The sequence below is a fragment of the Psammomys obesus genome, unplaced genomic scaffold, assembly GCF_907164565.1.
Source record: "Psammomys obesus unplaced genomic scaffold, mPsaObe1.curated_primary_1811, whole genome shotgun sequence".
Taxonomy (NCBI): Eukaryota; Metazoa; Chordata; class Mammalia; order Rodentia; family Muridae; genus Psammomys; species Psammomys obesus.
Genome location: NW_026590486.1, coordinates 1820303 through 1840348, shown reverse-complemented (window position 1 = coordinate 1840348; position 20046 = coordinate 1820303). Strand labels below are relative to the sequence as shown.

At 39.5% G+C, this 20046-nt stretch overlaps 1 protein-coding gene across 1 annotated transcript in view; it reads left to right on the top strand.

The window, feature by feature from the left end:
* Gabrg3 (gamma-aminobutyric acid type A receptor subunit gamma3) overlaps positions 1-18436 on the top strand; it is a 598293-nt gene extending 579857 nt beyond the window's left edge. Inside the window, exons 7-10 of the mRNA XM_055607525.1 lie at positions 9015-9167; positions 12038-12234; positions 12489-12548; positions 18155-18436. Of these exons, the coding sequence (XP_055463500.1) occupies positions 9015-9167; positions 12038-12234; positions 12489-12548; positions 18155-18436 (692 nt within the window). The remainder of the gene's footprint in view (positions 1-9014; positions 9168-12037; positions 12235-12488; positions 12549-18154) is intronic.
* Positions 18437-20046: the final 1610 nt, after the last annotated feature.

Here is a 20046-nt window from a genome sequence, read left to right as displayed (position 1 = left end):
TTGGTAAAGATAATTTTCCAGTCTGTTAGCTGCCGTTTTGTTCCTTTGACAGTGTCATTTGCTTTACAGAAGCTTTTCAGTTTCATGAGGTCCCATTTATTGATTGTTGGTATTAGGGTCTGAGCTGTTGGTGTTCTGTTCAGGAAATTGTCTACTGTATCAATGAAGTCAAGGTTCTTTCCACTTTTTCTTCTAACAGATTTAGTGTGTCTGGTTTTATGTGGAGGTTTTTGGTCCACTTGGACTTTAGTTTATTGCAGAGTGATAAGTATGGATCTATTTGCACTTTTCTACATGTAGACATCCAGTTAAACCAGCACCATTTGTTCAAGATGCTACCTTTTTTCTATTGTATGATTTTGGTTTCTTTGTCAAAAATCAAGTGTTCATAGATGTGTTATTTATTTCTGAGTTATCCATTCGATTCTATTGATCCACCGGTGTGTTTCTATGCCAGTACCATGCAGTTTTTATAACTGTTGCTCTATAGTAGAGCTTGAGGTCAGGGATGGAGAGACCTCCTGAAGATCTTTTACTGTACAGGATTGTCTTAGCTATTCTGGGTTTCTTGTTTTTTTCATATGAATTTGAGAATCTTTCTTTCAAGTTCTGTAAAGAATTGTGTTGGTATTTTGATGGGAACTGCATTGAATCTGTAGATTGCTTTCAGTAAGATGGCCATTTTTACTATGTTGATTCGACTGATCCATTAGCATTGGAGATCGTTCTATCTTCTGATGTCTTCTTCAATTTTTTTCTTCAGAGATTTGAAGTTTTTTTTTTTTTTCATACAAGTCTTTTACATGCTTGGTTAGGGTTACACCAAGGCACTTTCCGCTTTTTGTAGCTATATTGCGGTGTTTGTTTGTTTGTTTGTTTTCCTAATTTCTTTCCAGGATTGCCTCAGTTTGTGCTTTCTTTATTATTTCCATTTAAATCTTCAGATCCAGAACCATTTTTTTTAATTTCCTTTGCATGATTGTTGATGTTTTCCTGTATTTCTTTGAGTGATTTCTTCATTTCCTCTCTACACACTCCTTTAATGGCCTCGATTTGTTTGACTTCATCATCCTGTATTTCTTTATGGATTTTATTTGTGCCCTCCATTATCATCTTCATAAGCATAGATTTAAGGTCATTTTCTTGTGTTTCAGTTCTTTTGGGGTACCCAGGTTTGCTTGCCCTTGGATTACTGGGTTCTAGAGATGCCATATTTGCTTTGGCTTTTGTTGATTGTGTTTTTAGCCATCTGGTTTTATCTGACGGCACAGGAAGCTGGATGTTCTCACAGGAGCACTCCTCAGATGCTCTCCTACTGGTTGGTGGTTTTCAGAGAATTGTGGTAGCTCTCCTCAGCTGTATGATCCTGTGGAATAACTGGACTCCTCCACAACTCAGGGGCTCTCCTCTCACCAGGGGAAATCCTAGTGACATCCGGCTTTCTTGTTCTTGAGTTTCAGCTCAGTTAGTGAGCTGCAACTGCCCAGACACTGTGCTCAGACACAGTGTTCGCTGGGTACAACCATCTTGGAGAGCCAGGGAGCCCAGAGGTTTGGTAGGTCTACTTAGAGAGAGGGTTTAAGCTTTGGAGCATTCTCTAGTGTACCTCCCAGGTGTCAGGAGGCATGAGGTTGGGGCTGCATGCCCTCCTATCCAGAAGAGCACTGGCAAGCACCCAGGCATGTGGCTAGACACTGGAGACCCAGGAACTTTTCTGAAGTTTAGCTAGATGATCTGAGGTCAGACTCAATTGTTTCCCTCACTGTGGATTTTCTCTCACCTGGGAAACACAGACCCTGGTGTTTTGGGTCACACAGTTCCGTCTGTTGGTTCCTGTGTAGTTACTGCTGCCCTGTAATCAGACACAGTGTGTGATCAGCACAATGTTCTTGGATCCCTCCTATTCCCTATTTTCTAAACTTGTAACTCAGTTATGTCTTTTTTATCTGAAGTAGCTTTCACATCTCATAGAGTTCAGTCTTGAATTGCTTTTTTCTGTGTTTAGACCATTAGTATATAAACTGAATATTAATGGACTGGAATAAAATATACTGTCCAAGCTTTTATGTACTACATTTGCTCTGGTTTCTTTCTTTGCTTTGTTGCTTTAAAATTCAATGAAGCATCTTTGGGCTTTCATTGTATCTTTTCCATTGACTTACTATTTGTAATGATTCTAAAATAGCTTAGCAACTATTCTAGGACTTATGATACCCATTGACCTTCTGAGTTGATTTCCATATTGCACTTTGCTAATTTGAAACTGCTGCAAAAAATCCTCTAAACAGCACACCCTCAACTTCTTCCTTGTAGCTCTTGGGCAGTTGCTACTGTTCCTTGTACTCTTTCTTGTGACATCTGCATAAAATGAAGAAACATAATTTTGATTTGAAGCAGTTATATTTTAAAGCATTAAATTAAAAGAATAGTGTCTTTGTTTGTTTTTGGATTTCTAGCCCTTTCTTCTTCCATGGATGTCAATGTCTGAATAAATCTATTCATTTATCTTTGAATGGCTTCTTTTTCCAGTTCTTCATGAGCAATTCAAACATTGAGAAATATAGATTGTGTGTATCTAAGAATGTTTTTATGTTATTTTCACTTTTAGGAAGGTATTCTTGCTGAAGTTCATTTTTGTTTTGTTTGTTTGTTTTGTTGTTTTTCTTTGGTTTTCTTTGAGGACTCCAAGGAGTTTCTTTCCTTGTATTTGTTGTTTAAATTACATGACTTGCATAGTCTTGGACACTTGTATACTTCAGTGGTGATGCTGTTTGTGAAGGCTTGGGATGTTTGGCTCTTTTTGGAGAGTGGCTGGCATCAGGGGAAGACCTAGAGAGTTCAAAAACTTGAGCCATAGCTATTTTACTTTCTCTGCTCTGTGCTTTAAGATGGGAGCTCTTAGCTTCTGCTGCTATCTCTTTGCTCTGTTGTCATGTTCTCTAACTGTCTCGAATCATAAGCCCAAATAAACTCTTCCATAAGACAACTAGGTTATAATGTTTTATTAGAGTAATGGAGACACAATTAATATACTTGCATAAATTCAGAAGCTAAGTCTACTGCCAAACTTTCACTTGTTTTTCTGCAGGAAACATGGTTTTTGTTTTGTTTTGTTTTCTTTTCTTTTCTGTAGACACACTTCACAGCATTGCCTTGCTATCTGAATTCCACAGGCTTTACTATGTCTATGCAGGTTTCATTTTTATTGTTGCTTTGTATCCTGCCTTGTGTTGGAGCTTTTTGGAGTTAGTCAAATAATCACATTCTCTCTTCCCATGGTGCTTTTTCACTTTGTTCAGACTTGTAAACTCAAATTCCATTTTGTGTTTCATACCATGTTTCATACAAATACATAATTTGTATTTGCCTGTTTCATTTTGTTTTTGGCTGTGATCAACCAATGAATTGCTTAGTCTCTCATACTATTGTATTTTTTCATTTATTTTCCATTTTTAAATTTTTTGCTGACTTACTTTCATCTTTTATGCCGTGTACTTTCTCCATTGGAATGTTTAATATATAAAGTAGTTGTTTTAAATATGTCTTTCCATACCTGGTTCTGTTTCAGCTGATTGATGTGTCTCTTCAGATTACTATTCTTGATTTGTTGTATGTCCTAGAATGTAATTTGTAAGCTAGGCATGTCTTATGCGAAAGCAGATACTGAGGAAAAGCATACTATATGCTTGGAAATAAATGTGGCTTTCATCTGGTGGCCTTCAATGTGAGAGCTTCAGCACATTCAGTCAAAACATGGGCCAGATGGTGCACAGATGACTCAGCAGTTAAGACTGCATGCTGCTCTTACAGGGGACCTGAGTTCGGTCCCCAGCACCCATGGCACAAGCTTACAACTACCTTTAACCATATATACATATGCATTAATAAAATAAAACTTAAAAAATAAGTCAGGCTAGCTTTTGTGACTTTGGATCATTCTTTCTTCTCTTCTTAGAGTCTCTTCACATTGACTATGTTGATCACACTACTGATCTTTCATGGTAGTCTTTGTGCTTTGTTGTTGGAATGAGGAAGAAGTGAGATATCATCTGATGCTTTAACTAAGACCCAGTCCTAGGAAAAACTCACGGCTGTGGTTGTGGTTCTGGAAATCATTCCCACTCCTCTTTTAGAAGTAATGTGGGGCATGCCACATATCCTTGCTTCTCTCCAATCCCAGAGCATTTTGTCTTTTCCAGATGCTACACCCATAGCCTATACTTATAGGTTTCCACCTCTGACTTAGTAAATGAGTTTCGCTGTCCTTTCTCCTGTATGTCGACAAATATCATGGAACAGGTAGAGGTTTTTGTATAGATGTACTTGCTCTCTCACAGTACCTCATGGGGTAGCTCTTTTCAGAATTTTCATAGTGTTTCTTTGGAAAATCTGGTCATTCTCTTAAGAGAAAAAAAAAACAAAACAAAACACTGCACACAGTATATACTCACTCATATAGACATATAATATAGGATAAACCTACTAAAATCTGTACACCTAAAGAAACTAATCAAGAGGGAGGACTCTTGCTAAAATGCTCAATTCCTATCCAGAAAAGCAAAGAGGCTGGACATCAGAAGAAGGAGAAAAGAGGGAACAAGTCAGGAGCCTGACACAGAGAACCTCTGAAAAGCTCTGCAAACTATCAATGTAGATACTGAGACTTATGGGCAACCTTTGGGCAGAGTGCAGGGAATCTTATGAAAGAAGTGGGAAACAGTAAGATCTGGAGAGGACAGGAACTCCATAAGGAGAGCAACAGAACCAAAAAATCTGAGCACAGGGGTCTTTCCTGAGACTGCTATTCCAACCAAGGACTATGCATGGAGATAACCTAAGACCCCTGCACAGATGTAGCCCAGGGCAGTTCAGTATCCAAGTGGGTTCCATTGTAATAGGAACAGGGACTGTCTCTGACATGAACTGATTGGCCTGCTCTTCAATTACCTCCCCTGAGGAGGAAACAGCATTACCAAGCCACAGAAGAGGACAAGGCAGCCACTCCTGATGAGACCTAATTGACTAGGATCAGAAGGAAGAAAAAAAAGTCCTCCCCTATCAGTGGACTTGGGGAGGAGCATGCATGCAGAGGGTGGAGGAAGGGAGGGATTGGGACGAAAGGAGGGAAGGAACCAGGAGGGGATACAAAGTGAGTAAAGTGTAATTAATAAAGAAAAATTTTAAAAAAAGCAAAAAAAAAAAAAAAACCCAGCAGAACAAACATAAGAGGTGACTGTGGCCATAAAGGAGCTTCAAACATGATACCTCACAACTAGCATTTGGCAAGTTAGATGCAACTTCTTCATACTGCAAATACATATACATAATATTATGTATTATGTATTTTCCCAGGTAAACTGTGCTTAAAGGCAACATTTCTATCTCTATAATTTAGATTAGTTGTTTGACTTGAAAACTTATCTTTGATGAGTTCAATAAAAACTTGTTAACATGCAATCACTATAGACAAGTAAACAAGCTGTTCCAATTGGCCAACAATTGATTACATCATCCACTGATCCTCTTCACCATCATTATTCCTGTGGATCCTTTATTGAGATAGATGAATCATGAAAGGATTGACCTCAACCGCTCTGAAAAATTTGTAAAATCTTGGATCATTGGAAATCATGTAATTTGCAGGCAAATGGTGGGAACTAGAAAAGATCATCCTGAGTGAGGTATCCCAGAAGCAGAAAGACCCACATGGTATATACTCACTTATAAGTAGATATTAGACATAGAATATAGGATAATCATACTAAAACCTGTACACCTAAAGAAGCTGAGCAAGTAGGAGGACCCTGGGTTAAGATAGTCAATCCTCATTCAGAAAGGCAAAGGGGATGGACATCAGAAGAGGGAGAAAACAGGGAACAGGACAGGACCCTTCAGAGGGCCTACAGACAGACAGGCCCTACAGAGGGCCCTGAAAGACTCTACCCTTCAGGTATCAAAGCAGATGTTGAGACTCATAACCAAACTTTGGGCAGAGTGCAGGGAATCTTATGAAAGAAGGGGGAGATAGAAAGACCTGGAGGGGACAGGAGTGCCACAAGGAAAGCAACAAAACCAAAAGTTCTGGGCACAGGTATCTTTTCTGAGACTGATACTCCAACCAAGGACCATGCATGGAGATAACCTAGAACCCCTGCTCAGATGCAGCCCATGGCAGCTCAGTGTACAAGTGGGTTCCCTAGTAATTGGAACAGAGACTGCCTCTGACATGAACTCAGTGACTGGCTCTTTGATCACTTCCACCTGAAGGGGAGCAGTCTAACTAGGCCATAGATGAAGACAATGCAGCCAGTCCAGATGAGACCTTATAGACTAGGGTCAGATGGAAGGAGAGGAGACAGTCCTATCAGTGGACTAGGGGAGGGGCATGAGAGCAGAAGAGAGAGGGAGGGTGGGAGTGAGAGGTATGAGGGAGGGGGCTACAGCTGAGATACAAAGTGAATAAACTGTAATTAATTAATAAATAAATGCAATTAATTAATTAAGTAATCAAAAAGCTAAAGTTCCTGACTAGTGAAAGAATAAGTAAAATTATCAAACATTTTATTCTGTTAGTACTTAATGAAATATAACAATTCATCATTCAATTCACTACAGCTTCAAATATGCAATTTAAGTTGGTCTGATAAATGTTACAGTAATGTAATAACTTGGGAAGGTATTGGTACACAAATCTAGTTTCCTATCTCTGTTTGTAAATAAAATTGTATTAGAACAAAAAAGAAAAACTTTTAATAAAGAGATTGTATCTCTTGGTTGTGGTTTTAAAAAATAAATGATTATTTCTGTGTAGAACAGTTTTCAGATTTACAGAAAATTTGTGCAGATAGCATAAACTGGCACCACAGACCCAGTTTCCTCACTTCTCTAAACTACTGTAGCACATTTGAAAACCAGATGAGATGAGATGTTGATTCAACATTGTTAAGTAAACACCATAACGACCAGGTGTCCCTCATTTTTCTCCATAATTTTCCAATGACAGATATACTGCATTTAGTCAACATTCTTTTTCCTAGGCTTTGATAGCTGAGAATATCTGTATTCCTTTGGTTTTAGTAAACCTGACGGTTTGAAAAGTACTGAGAAAGTTTTATGATGGTTATACTTCTGATAAACTGAGGTGTGATGGGAGCTTCCTCACATCCTCCCTTTGAGAACAAAGTGGGAACTTGGAGGAAAAGCATCTTGGTGACCAATCTTAGCATGTCTACTGCCCTTGGGAACTTCTCACTTTCACTATTGTTCATTAAGCCTCCACAAATTTTCTCCAGTTACTAGTGCTTCTGCTGACCTCCAGACCTTCTGTTCCTGTGAGCATCTCATCTCCTGAATATTTCTGGATGCCCTCAGTCATTCAGATTCTGGGGTGGTGGCCTGCCCCATAATCTCATTTCCCTTTTGAAACCACCAGTATGCTAATGTTCAATGTGTATATCGCACACCTGTTTCATGTTTTTAAAACAAGAATACAAGTCCATGATCCTTCAGACTTTGGAATGAAAATGAGAATTCCATGCTATTTTTATATAAATCATTCCATACTCTTAATCTTTTGCCAAGTTAGGAATCAACACAGGACTGCTGTGTCTCATAGAAACATAGTTCTAAACATAAACTATAACTTAAACATGTATGTGTGTCTAAAGGGAAAAGACCTCACTAATATTTAAACCTCAAAATTTATTTTAAGGGATAATTCAATGAGTTCTTAGTAACCCAAGCAATTTTTCTAAAGGTTTTTCTAGAACTTAATTTGAATATAATCGTATTTGCTAATTAATGTTTTACATATTGGTATACTTAATTTTTTGCCATGTTTTACTTGTTCTAATAACTATAACTTTAAGGTTAAAAAGGGCTTAGAGCATGAAGTAAAGCCAGATTTAGTGAACTTATCACATTCTTCTATTTACAACATGCAGTGCTCTCTAATTGTTTTAAATGACTATAAAGAGAACATGTTGAGTTATTTGATTGATTTATGTCTAGTTTCTTGAGTTCTTATGTATTTTGGATATCAGCTCTCTGTCAAATGTGGAGTTGGTGAGGATGTTTTTCCATTCTGTAGGCTGCCATTTTGTCCATTTGATGATGTCCGTTGCCTTATAGAATTTCAGTTTCATGAGGTCCCATTTATTTATTGTTGACATTGGTGCCTAAGCTGTTGGTTTTCTATTCTACATTGCCTGTAGAAAAGATCCCTTTGGATTGGATCCCTTTTCCCTAACTGAGTTACCTGGTTTAGCCTCAATAAAAGAAGATGAGCCTAGTCTTACTACAAATTGATATGCCATGGCTGGTTGATAAGGAGGCCTCCCCTTTTTTGCAGATAAGTGTATTAGGGATGGATGAGGGGAGGGTCTGGGAGGAGAGGAAGAAGAGAAAGATGCAATCTGTATGTAAAACAAATAAATAAATAACATAATAATTAATAAATAAAATTAAAAGAGAGGATGTTGAAGACTTGGATAGGAATACACACTTCACATAAAGATACATGTATCTTCTTTTGCAATGTCACAGTGAAGTAGAAACAACATTTTAGCATGCACCACTCTAAAAATAATGGAATTATTTCAAATGAAAAGAATAAGTTTACTTTCTGCTATTATTGAAATAAAAAAGCCTTAGAATGACCCTAGATCTGTTTGAAGATTAAAATTTCTTGTTATTCTTGATGTAACTATGCAGCATACAGATGGACTCCAGCAACAATTCCTTATCAAATTGCCTGCCATTGAGTAGATGTGCATGCCTGTGCCTTACTCATTAACATGTTCTAGTGCACCCTTTACAGTGCGCAGTAAAATGTTTACAAAGCCATGGGCATGATACAGTTCTACAGCACCAGCATCTGATACTTTTTCCAATTGTTGTTGCTATCCTTGTAGTTTTCATCACATAATTGAGTTTGAAAATTAAACTATAAATAAGTTACCTGCACTATTTTAATCTATGAATATAGTCTTGACCTGAGAAATATTTTATTACAGGTGATTATGTTGTCATGACTATCTACTTCGAACTGAGCAGGAGAATGGGATACTTCACTATCCAGACATATATTCCCTGCATCCTCACTGTGGTTCTGTCCTGGGTTTCATTTTGGATCAAAAAAGATGCGACACCAGCAAGAACAACATTAGGTAAGTGGCATCTTCAGCATCCTCTCTCAGCTGTCACACAGTAACATCAGTGGACAGTTGATTTATTTCACTCACTGCATGCAATTTGATTCAGTTTGAATTCTTAGTGTACACGTTTCTAACTGTCCCTCCTTCCTGTCTCTGATGCAGGCTCCCAAGCTCACTTTCACACTGGCCTCAGTGTCACCATAAATTCTGAAGCCTACATAAGGTCTCAGATTCACTACCCTTCTTTTTTTTTACACTTTATTTACTTTGTATACCCCCTCTAGTTCCCTCCCTCCTCCCCTCCCAATCCCTCCTTTCCTCCCTCTTCTCCACGCATGCCCCTCCCCAAGTCCACTGGTAGGGGAGGGTTTCTTTTTCTTCCTTCTGATCCTAGTCTGTTAGGTCCCATCAGGAGTGGCTGCATTGTCTTCCTTTGTGGCCTGGTACACTCCCCTTCTTAATTTGTGTTTGAAGGTTTTTAAAATTCAGATCACAAGAGCAAGAGTTTCACACCATGATGAAGGAGGTCTCTGGCTAAGAGTTTATTCAAAGGCACCATAAGCATCTACAGTTCTTATTTGAAAAATGTCCCAGCTTAAAGTAACAGGATAAAGTGTTTACATCTACCTATTTCAATAAATTAAATTTAATTGTTGAGAATCTGCTACATGACAAGTTCTGTCATGCTCCCATATCTGACTTGAAAACATGAAATTGACTAGCTACAAAGATTCTGTTAGAGGAGAAATCTGATGTCATACTCTGTTTGGGTTTTTAATTCTCTAGAATATATGCTTCCACCATTTTATCTACCTGTTTATGGCATGTATAGAAAACTTATTAAATAGATTCTTAATAGTTTTTTAAGGAAATATTTAGCATGTTATGCCTCAGTTCAGCACTGAAATTATATATGTGTTTGTTTATAATTATTCTAATTTTTAAGTTAAATTATTCTAACTTTTAAATACTATGACTTGCACATGTCTGTTCTATATTTTTTTAAATTTATTTATTTATTACAATTTATTAACTTTGTATCCTGGCTGTAGCCCTCTCCCTAGTCTCCTACCAGTTCCACCTTCCCTCCCTCTACTCCCCCTATGCCTCTCCCATAGTCCATTGATAGGGTAAGACCTCCTCCCCTTCTTTCTGACCTTAGCCTATCAGGTCTCATCAGGACTGGCTGTATCATCTTCCTCTGTGGCCTGGCAAGGCTGCACCCCCAGTGAGAAGTGATCAAAGAGCCAGCCATTGAGTTTATGTCAAAGACTTCCCCTGCTTCCCTTACTAGGGAACCCACTTAGAGACTAAGCTGTCTATGGGCTGCATCTGAGCAGGGGTTCTAGGTCCTCTCCATGCATGGCCCATGGCTGGACTATTCATCCCTGCAGCCCCACCCCGGGACCAGGTTATAATTTTTAAGGACCAGAGATATTTTTGCTTACAATAAATAACAACATTTATTTACATATATTTGGAAGGCACCCACAAAGTTTACCATCACTTAAGATGGCAACATTACAAAATTTGTACTACTAATGAAATATAAATGACTAAACACTAAATAATGTGTTTGTGAGTATATTAAATAGATAATGTGAAATATAGATTTCTAATTCAGCAAACCTGTTCTAAAGAAGGGAACACCAACTTCCTATGGAGCACAGGTTGCCGTAGTATACCTAAGCAGGACATCTCTGATTGAAAGATTATTTTGACCAACATTCTGTCTTCTGTTTCCAACAATCTGTGGCCAGTTATGCCTCCTTTCAGATTTTGTTTGCAAGATCCCCAAAACACCTACAATTTTATAAAGATATATTTTATTTGAAGTGTGTGTGTGTGTGTGTGTGTGTGTGTGTGTGTGTGTGTGTGTACAGATGCTTAAAGAAGCTAGAAGAGGGCAGCAGACCCCCCTTCGACTACCCACTTATAACCATACCTTTAAACGAAGTGCAAAAATAAAGGCATTGTCAGCCTTTAAGTGTTGAAATCATACCCCCTGTCCATTCAAGCCCTATGTCCCTAGACTATATACTTCTAAAATCTTGCTCTAATAAAACACTTTGAATGAAACAAAAGCTGAAAAACTTGTTCCAGAAGACCTGAAACTACAAGGAAAAAATACTCAGATTAATTACACTAATGAAAATAGATACAACATTGGATCTGTAAGAATGGCAATTAATAGAAATGGTAAAAATGTGATGTAATTAATACTAAAAACTGGCTCTTCAGCCAAGCCTGGAAGCATAGGACTATAATTATCTTGGTGACCTTGACTAGTCTGGGATATAGATAAGTTCAGGATAAGTCTAAGCAATTTACTGAGTAGGTGAGTGCTTACATCCTGATGCATCAGTGTGAAGCAGAGAGCTAACTGTGAATGACGTGCACTTCAGAAACCACAAAGCCTGTTTCTCATAACACACGTATTTCAACAAAGTCATAACTCCTAATCCTTCCCAAACAGTTCCACTAACTGGGAACTAAGTATTCAAACATATGAGCTACTGATGCTATTCTTATTCAAACCATAACAAGCAGAGTACACAAATAAAAACATAAAACAGGAAAATATAGAGTATATGCACACATTATATATATATATGTATTATGTTCCCACAACCCATCAGAAGTTTGAAATCCATTTGGGAAATGTGCTAATGGTACCTTGTCTCCTCACTTCAAGCTCACCTAGCATACCACAGTGGGCGGCTCCACCACTGCCAAATTTCTAGGGGCAGCCTCCATGTATCAGCTGCCTGGGACAATGCTCAGTCAAAATCAAAATCTGCATGTTTCTAAATTTGTATCACTCTTGGTCTTTCAGTCCGGTGTGCAGACCTCTGACAAGCTGACAACTGTCCCCTCTGCAGGCATCACCACAGTGCTAACCATGACCACACTCAGTACCATTGCCAGGAAGTCCCTGCCTCGGGTGTCCTATGTGACTGCCATGGACCTCTTTGTGACAGTGTGCTTCTTGTTTGTCTTTGCCGCACTGATGGAGTATGCCACTCTCAACTATTACTCAAGCTGTCGAAAGCCAACAGTCAGGAAGAAGAAGACATCGGTGAGTGGTGAGGAGAGCCAAGGTTTTCTCAGTTGCAGCAGGGGACCAGTTTAAGGTCAACGTGTGCTGAAAGCTATTATGACCTTAAAGACCTTAGAAAGTGAAATAATCTTATAGATGGGGCAGCAAGCTGAGGATGCCTTCCCCTTTTCCAGTGTGAGAGAGTGCTGGTGACAGTGATCAGAGTGGGCATGTCTTCAAGACAGCAGAGTCCATGGCCTCTCTCCAATTCTGCTTCTTTTTTCTCTCTGCAGTTATTACATCCAGATTCCACCAGATGGATTCCTGATCGAATAAGCCTACAAGCACCCTCTGTATGTATAGCCTTTCCAGGTGCCAGAATTTCTGAGAACTTTGACTAAACTAAGCTTGCCTTGAAAGACATGTTCTTCATAAATGTATGCATTGAATTCAAATGAGTGCTGCATTTGACCCTTTAGAGAAAAAAATTGTTGCTAAAAAAACAACCAAATTAGAATACCTGCTAAGTAGAGGAAACATTCTAACCTGTCCACATGGGGTCCATGATGTAGCATGCATGCTTCTGGCTGGACTATACAAACTTGAGTTCTTTGTATTCCTGCATACTAAGAAACTAAATGATGTTCACTGAGCTGTCTCTGCAGTTCAAACTTCTATTTATATTAAAATAGCAATCTGCCAGATCTTTGCATTAATTGTTAATGCAAATTGTATGGTATGCAATGTTAATTGTATGTTCCATTTTATAAACAATCTGAAATGCCCAAGTTACATATCAAGTATGTTGGGGATATTAGCCTGCAGTTTGTAATGTGATGTTTATTCTAGCCTTCACGTTGTTGTCATTTCATGCTTGACCAAACTACCACCCATGAAATGTTCCTCCTTCTCCTACAAATAACATGAATCCCTCAGTTTTTTGAGCACTTTTGAGATAACATATGTCTAAATATCAACTCATTTTATGCTTACAAGTGAAACTGAGTATGGAGAAATCAGCTCTTACAGATGCTAGTAAGAAGGAAACTGGAGTGAAAACTTAGAATTTTCATGTCAAACCACTGATCTAACTACCGCTTTTGTCATGAATCATGTTTATGTGGAACCCTGACTTTTATTCTTTGATTTGTGTCCACTCACTGTGGGTTTCCTTCCACCTGTGCACCACGAGTGGCTCCCAGCTTTTAATGAGGCCACGTATTTTGTGCATCTCAACCATTTTTATGAGGAAAAAAAATATGTAATCCTAATGAATACATATCATGGGACTTTGGGAGATCAGTAGTGGACAAGCATCTTGTCGGCCCTGAGAAGCCAGAAATTGCTTCCACTGAGGGTTAGATGAAGCCATAGAAAAGGGAAGTGCAGGATGACAGACACCAATCAAACTAATGGCCTGAGGCCCCAAGAGCCCGTCTTCGCACACACCTGCATGCTGAGGGAAAACATTGATGTCTTTTGTGTAGAAATGATTCTGCCAAAGGAAAGGGAAAAATCTTTTAACCCAGAAAAAGAAAGTTGTGGGTAGAAAAAAAAGGTTAATGACCTAGAAGAATTTATAAAGACAGGTCACAACAAACAGTGCCACTGCAGGTAAGAAGACACAACTAAGGCTGACAGGCAGCTAAGCCAGAGGGGTAAGAAAGCACCTACCTGCTGGATAGAATATTTACCGTTTCAACTCTTATTCTATTTTATTCCTGGAAATAATGAATCACAAGTGAGAAGTCTCCAAAGGAATAAGGACATGGGTGTGTGTGTGTGTGTGTGTGTGTGTGTGTGTGTGTGTGTGTGTGGCAGCGGGGTGGTGGCAAGCTGTTCACACTGCCCTGCACATCAGTTTCCTAACTTGTTATATAAGGTTGATGCCCTTCACAAGCGACTAGAAAGCAGTGTTCCATGGAGGACATGGGGTTGTGTCAGACACATGGTGAAAGGCAAGTGAGTCAGACACTGGCTGGGCCAAAGGTGACATGGGGAGAAGCATTGATTAAATTTCTTTCAGGCATAGTTTGAAATACTTGAGACAATTGAGCAGGTACATGGAGCAGGAGAAATGCTTACACAGCACACAATACAGCCATGGAGGGCTTATCACAGCTTAAGTTCCAGTTCACTCTTATGAAATGGAACACATTTCAAATTCCCAAGCTATCGAGCTCTGGAGCTCTACTGCTATCCCACAGAGTTTCCACTGAGCTCCAGCAACTCAGCTCCTCATTTCCCAAACAAGAAATTGAGATTTCTCATGTCATAAGAGCCTACCCTACTGCTTTTCCTGTAACCCCTGAATTCACCATCTCCAGTGATTTGTCTCTCTCCTTGGAGACAGTTCTGGTTCCCAGCCTGGCTCAGTATCTTCCCTCAAGGACCATCATATCCTCTGCCCATTGCCCAAAGCCCATATTCATACTTTACCAAGGGACTATATGGTACCTAGGGATGAAGAACTGAGTGGGTGAATGTCTGGCAGAAAAAATGCCAAAGCACCCATGTAAAAAAAATATTTAATAGAGTTATCGTCTAACAAAGATAGATTTTTTCAAATGGAGCTTGTCAGAAGGATTTATATTTCTCAGATACACTGGATAACTGGCAGGCGACTCTGGTGGTTTTGGTATTTGTGTGGGCTTCAGAATCATGAAGCCAGAGGGTACACATCTTCATGAGAGCTAGACACAGCCAGTCTTCTACCTCCGACCATGCCCCAGAGCTATAGAAGCTGCTACACAGTGGTGCTCTGAAGGCTCCCACTGAACTAGTGCGAAGCCTCCTGCCTATGACTGGAGTCTCCCCATGTGCAAAGCTAACAGAGTAGCTTCGAATACTCAACAGTTTTCACCATTTATAATGCTGCACAGCCATAAATCTATCCATCCAAATTAGATTCTAAAAATACAGGTAATGTGACAGTGCCCCTGCAAGGAACATTTCTAAGTACTCAGACAAGGCTCAAGGTATCCTGTCTGGCATGGCGCAGTGTCTGACAAGTCAGAATGGCCTCGCTCTCAGCTGTGCCAACCATGGCCAAAAGAATAATGTACTCAGCCAACTTAAATACGGGCTTCTAGAGATGGACACAGTGGTGCAGGCCTGTGATCTGAGGAGCTTGAGACAGTAAGGCCAGCTGAGGATACACTAATTTCAGGCCAGGCTAGTCTTTTTTTTTTTTTTAAGATTGTAATAAAATTACATTATTTTTTCTTTCCCTTCCTCCCTCCATTTTTTTTAATTTTTTAATATTAGTTACAGTTTGTTAACCTTGTATCCCTGCTGTATCCCACTCCCTCTTTCCCTCCCAATCCCACCCTCCCACCCTCATCTCCTCCCTGCCCTTTTCCAAGTCCACTGATAAGGGAGAACCTCCTCCCCTTACATTGTAATAAAATTACATTATTTTTTTCCTTTCCCTTCCTCCCTCCAAATTTTTCTATATACCTTTTCTTTCTCTATTTCAAATTCATCGTCTCTTTTGTCGTTAATTGTTGTTACATGTGTGTATGTATATGTATACACATATATTCTTAAACATAAATTGCTCAGTCTGTGTAATGATACTCATATGTATATTTTCAGGGAAGATCATTGGTATTGGATAACTAATTACGCTTTTCCCTGGAAGAAACTATTTCTCCTATTCTCAACAATCCTTAACTGCCAGCGTTTTTGTTTCTTTTTTTTTTTTTTGTGTGTGTGTGTGTGTGTAGGATTGAGGGCTCATAGGCTTTCCACCATTCACTTTGGCCCATCTATTAGTTTTGGCCTTGCACGCTCAAGGCAGCCATGGTGGTGATACTTTATGGGTATAGATTCTGACATTACTAGGAAGCACAATCTCAGAGCAAACTCCCTGATTCTCTGGTTCTATATTCTTTCTGTCTCTTCTTTCACATGATCTCTGAGCCATAGATGCAAGGATATATACCCATTTGTAGATATATGTTGGAGGAGAAGGTTTTTTCTCCAAGCTCCAAGCCCCCAGAATAATGAAACATGGGACTCATTAAATATTATACAAATGCCTAGGCCATATATCTAGGCTTTTCTCTGAGTAGCTCATAACTTAAAGTAACCCATTATAATAATCTACATTCTGTCACTTGGCTGGTTACCTGAGCTCAGACACCACACATCCATCCTCTTCCCAACTTGCTGGCTAATCCTACATGGCTGGCTCTATCCCAGAATCCTTTCTACCTGGCAGATGTCCCACCTACTTCCTGCCTCAGCCATAGGCCATAGGTTTTTAATTGACAGTTGTATCATCCATACATTACAAAAAAGATTCCTTCTATAGATATATCGATTTTAGGCTAAGTGGCTCTATATTTTGATTGGCTATGGTTTTCTATACTGTCTCCATCTGTTACACAGAGAAGTGTCCTTGATGAGGGCTAAGAACTACACTTACTTGTGGACAATAAAGACAAATATTTAGAATATTGTTAGGGATTATGCTGGCTTAGTAAACTGGTGGTTGTAGATTCTACTCCAAGATCCATGACTTCACTGGCCCTTGATAAGTGACTAGGTTCCAGTACCCAGACATGGTTTCTCTTTTGTTGAGCAAATCTTAAGTCCACCAAAGTGTAACACTAGTGTACCATTAGTACCATGCCATGATGGTCTTATTTGTGGTTCATAGGCATTATAACTAGGTAGAACTGCTATTTGCCTCCCTCCTTTGGAAGCTCACCTGGCAAATTCTAGTCTCCCGAAAGCTAGTTCTCAGAGGTTTTTTCAGGTTAGTTCCAGCTCAGGAGCCTCTTTGCCCTGAGTCTGAAGTGCAGTGGACACTTGCCTTCCACCTCTGGTGGGTAACAAATCTCATAGCAATAGGCTGTATGTTTTGGTAGTCTCTTAAACAACCTTGTTCAACAACTCAAAAGAGGGCTTCTCTTTTTATTTTAAATTCTTTTTTAATTTTGTATTTACTTTACATCCTTGTTGTAGTCCTCTTCTCCCCATCCATCCTTCTCATCCCCCCTCCCCTATTCCTCAGAAAAGGGGAGCTCCCTTTTCCATCCATCCCAACTCATCAAGTTATATCAGGACTGAGCATGTCCTCTTCCCCTGCGGCCTGGCAAGGCAGTCCCACCAGGGCAAGGTGATCAAAAAAGCTGGCAAGTGAGTCCATGTCCTTGCCTGATGTTAGGGGCTAGTCTATTTTTAATAAGAGCCTTTCTCAAAAAATAAACGAGGAAGCTATATCAGACAGGTGGGTCTTTCCAGATGTCTTCCATTACTTAGTCAGACTCCCCAATAAATGGAGTGTTTCAGAATGTGGTTAATAGCTCTTGAGGGGTTGACAGCTGACTGAAAACCTAAGGGTTCCACTGGAAGCCCCTTCTCAAACTGGATGATTTCTCCTGGTTCTAAAAAAAAAAAAAGGCAACTCTTTAACTCGCCCTTTTCCTCACCCCACGCTGACTTTTCCAAGGCAGGAGGAGAGCTTGGAAATTTAGAGTATTCCTGCTGCAGGTGTGCAAGCTCTCTTTGCCTGGATTACATGCAGTAACAGTACTTTCTCCCCATTTTAGCACAATAACACCTGCTACTGTTTGCTAGTCAAAATAGGTGTCACAATTATCTTCCCGTGCTCTAATGTCCATGTGGCTTAATGTAAGGAACAAATCTAGGATATGTACATATTTGCTACAAGATAATAGAATTAAGACTTGAAATGGCTAAATACATTTTGAAAATGTGTATTCTCCCTCTCCCTAAACCTGGGACACAAAGTTTTAAAACTACAGCATGGTTTTTCATTGTTCACAGAACTGCAATGATTCAAAGAACACTAATAGATAAGTATGGGGTGGGTGTGGCCTGCATCCCTTTCTTCTTGTAGCAGACATAAGATGTACCTGTTGCTCAATGCAATTCAGGCTGTTCTTACCTGTCTTTCATGATTGCTGTGCTGTTTTTGTGCCTGCAGAATTATTCTCTCCTGGATATGAGGCCCCCACCACCTGTGATGATCACATTAAACAATTCCATGTACTGGCAGGAATTTGAGGACACCTGTGTCTATGAGTGTCTGGATGGCAAAGACTGCCAGAGCTTCTTCTGCTGCTATGAGGAGTGCAAGTCAGGCTCTTGGAGGAGAGGCCGCATCCACATTGATGTCTCTGAGCTGGACTCGTACTCCCGCGTCTTCTTCCCGACGTCCTTCCTGCTGTTCAACCTGGTCTATTGGGTTGGATACCTATATCTTTAAGTGCTGCTCTGAAGGATGAGTGAAGAGTACTCAACTCATGTTTTTTTTTTTTCCACTGTCCCCAGACAAGTAGTGACCAACCAAAAAGTAGCAGGGAAGGGACACTACTCAAGTTTGTCACTTTACCTTTCAGCAGCATGGGAAGAACCTGGAAAGTATTCCTTATAAATATTTCACTCACACACATTCACATGTGTGCGCACACACAACAAATACATTTTAAAGTGATATACTTGCTAATCCCCTCTTCAACCTGTAGTTTGATATTTATGAATGGCCTTGGATATTAGAAGCTGCCAGTTCCTGTGCAAAGACACCTGTAAAACATGCAAACAAACATCAAGAGGTTCTCTCAGGCCTTCCCCCTATGTATCTTCCCTTTGTGCCCCTTGGCACCAGTGCCCATGTATACAGGATCTCCCTTAGTGGGGGTACACTCGTGCTGACCTCACTCTGAGATCCAGCTTGAACCGCAGTCAGTTTTGGTCCCTTTCTGGGAGAGCTGTTTGCTCAGGCACTGCTGTCCTTAGGTAGCCTCCCTCTACCTGGCACCCTTCCTTCCTGCCTGGGAGGTGCTCATATGTATCAGCCACAAGTTTCCATTTGTGGGGAAAAAAATTACGATTTTTTAAAACTTGTTTCTGAGACCACAACTGCTGTTTGTCTCTAAATCTCACAAAGTCGTGACTTTATTACAGACTTCCAAGCATTATATGTATTCTTGGACCCATGTTCCCATATTCACTGGGTTCCTGGACCAGTGCATTTCAGTTCAATATTTCTCTAAGAGCTGTGTTTTACAGGGGCCAGTCTCAGTCTCAGAAGAGGAGTGTAGCTTATATATTATTGTTAGGAGTTCAGTGACTGTCTGCATCCTGCAAAGACATACAACATGGGTAGGCCTTTGTTTTGAATCTGCATCCCAGAGGTGAAATAATGTAGACTTTTAAGTATTTAATCACGGACATTAACTTTCAAGCTAAACCAACTTTAGCTGCAGAAAATGGGTAATGATTACTGTCAATTACACATTTTGATGAGCAAAAATTATTTTATACATTGAAGTGTGGATACATAGCAAAATCCCAAAGAAACCCCCTAAATCAATTCTCTTTTGATATTTTTATAACACAAAACAAATTTGCTTCTTATGTCAGTTCTTTGCTATGACTTCAGGTCCATGACTCTTTCGAAGTGTCCTCTGTTGGTGACACACACACCTTCCTACTCATCAGCTGTGTCTTGGCACTATTACAGCATTCAGTCAAATCTCTGTGTGCTTTTTCTCTCACAAAGCTGAATTAATTTTATTGAAAGTCATTCATTTTTCAATTTCTATTATACACACTGTATTATTACTTAAAGAAAGGAAAACATGATTCAAATAGAATATATGAAAGTGCTGATTTCACACAGTTTATTAGATGTATTTCAGAAAAGGTGCTGGTACAGAAGAGACCAGAAAAAGTGAAACTAGGTATTTTTGCTAATTCTTTCTAATCCTGTCACACATAAAGTGAGTGTGAAAATAGTCACAACTCTGTTGTAAGGGTAACATAGCTGTCTATGTGTGTGAGACAGTCTTTTCTTTCTGAGTTTCAACTAACAAA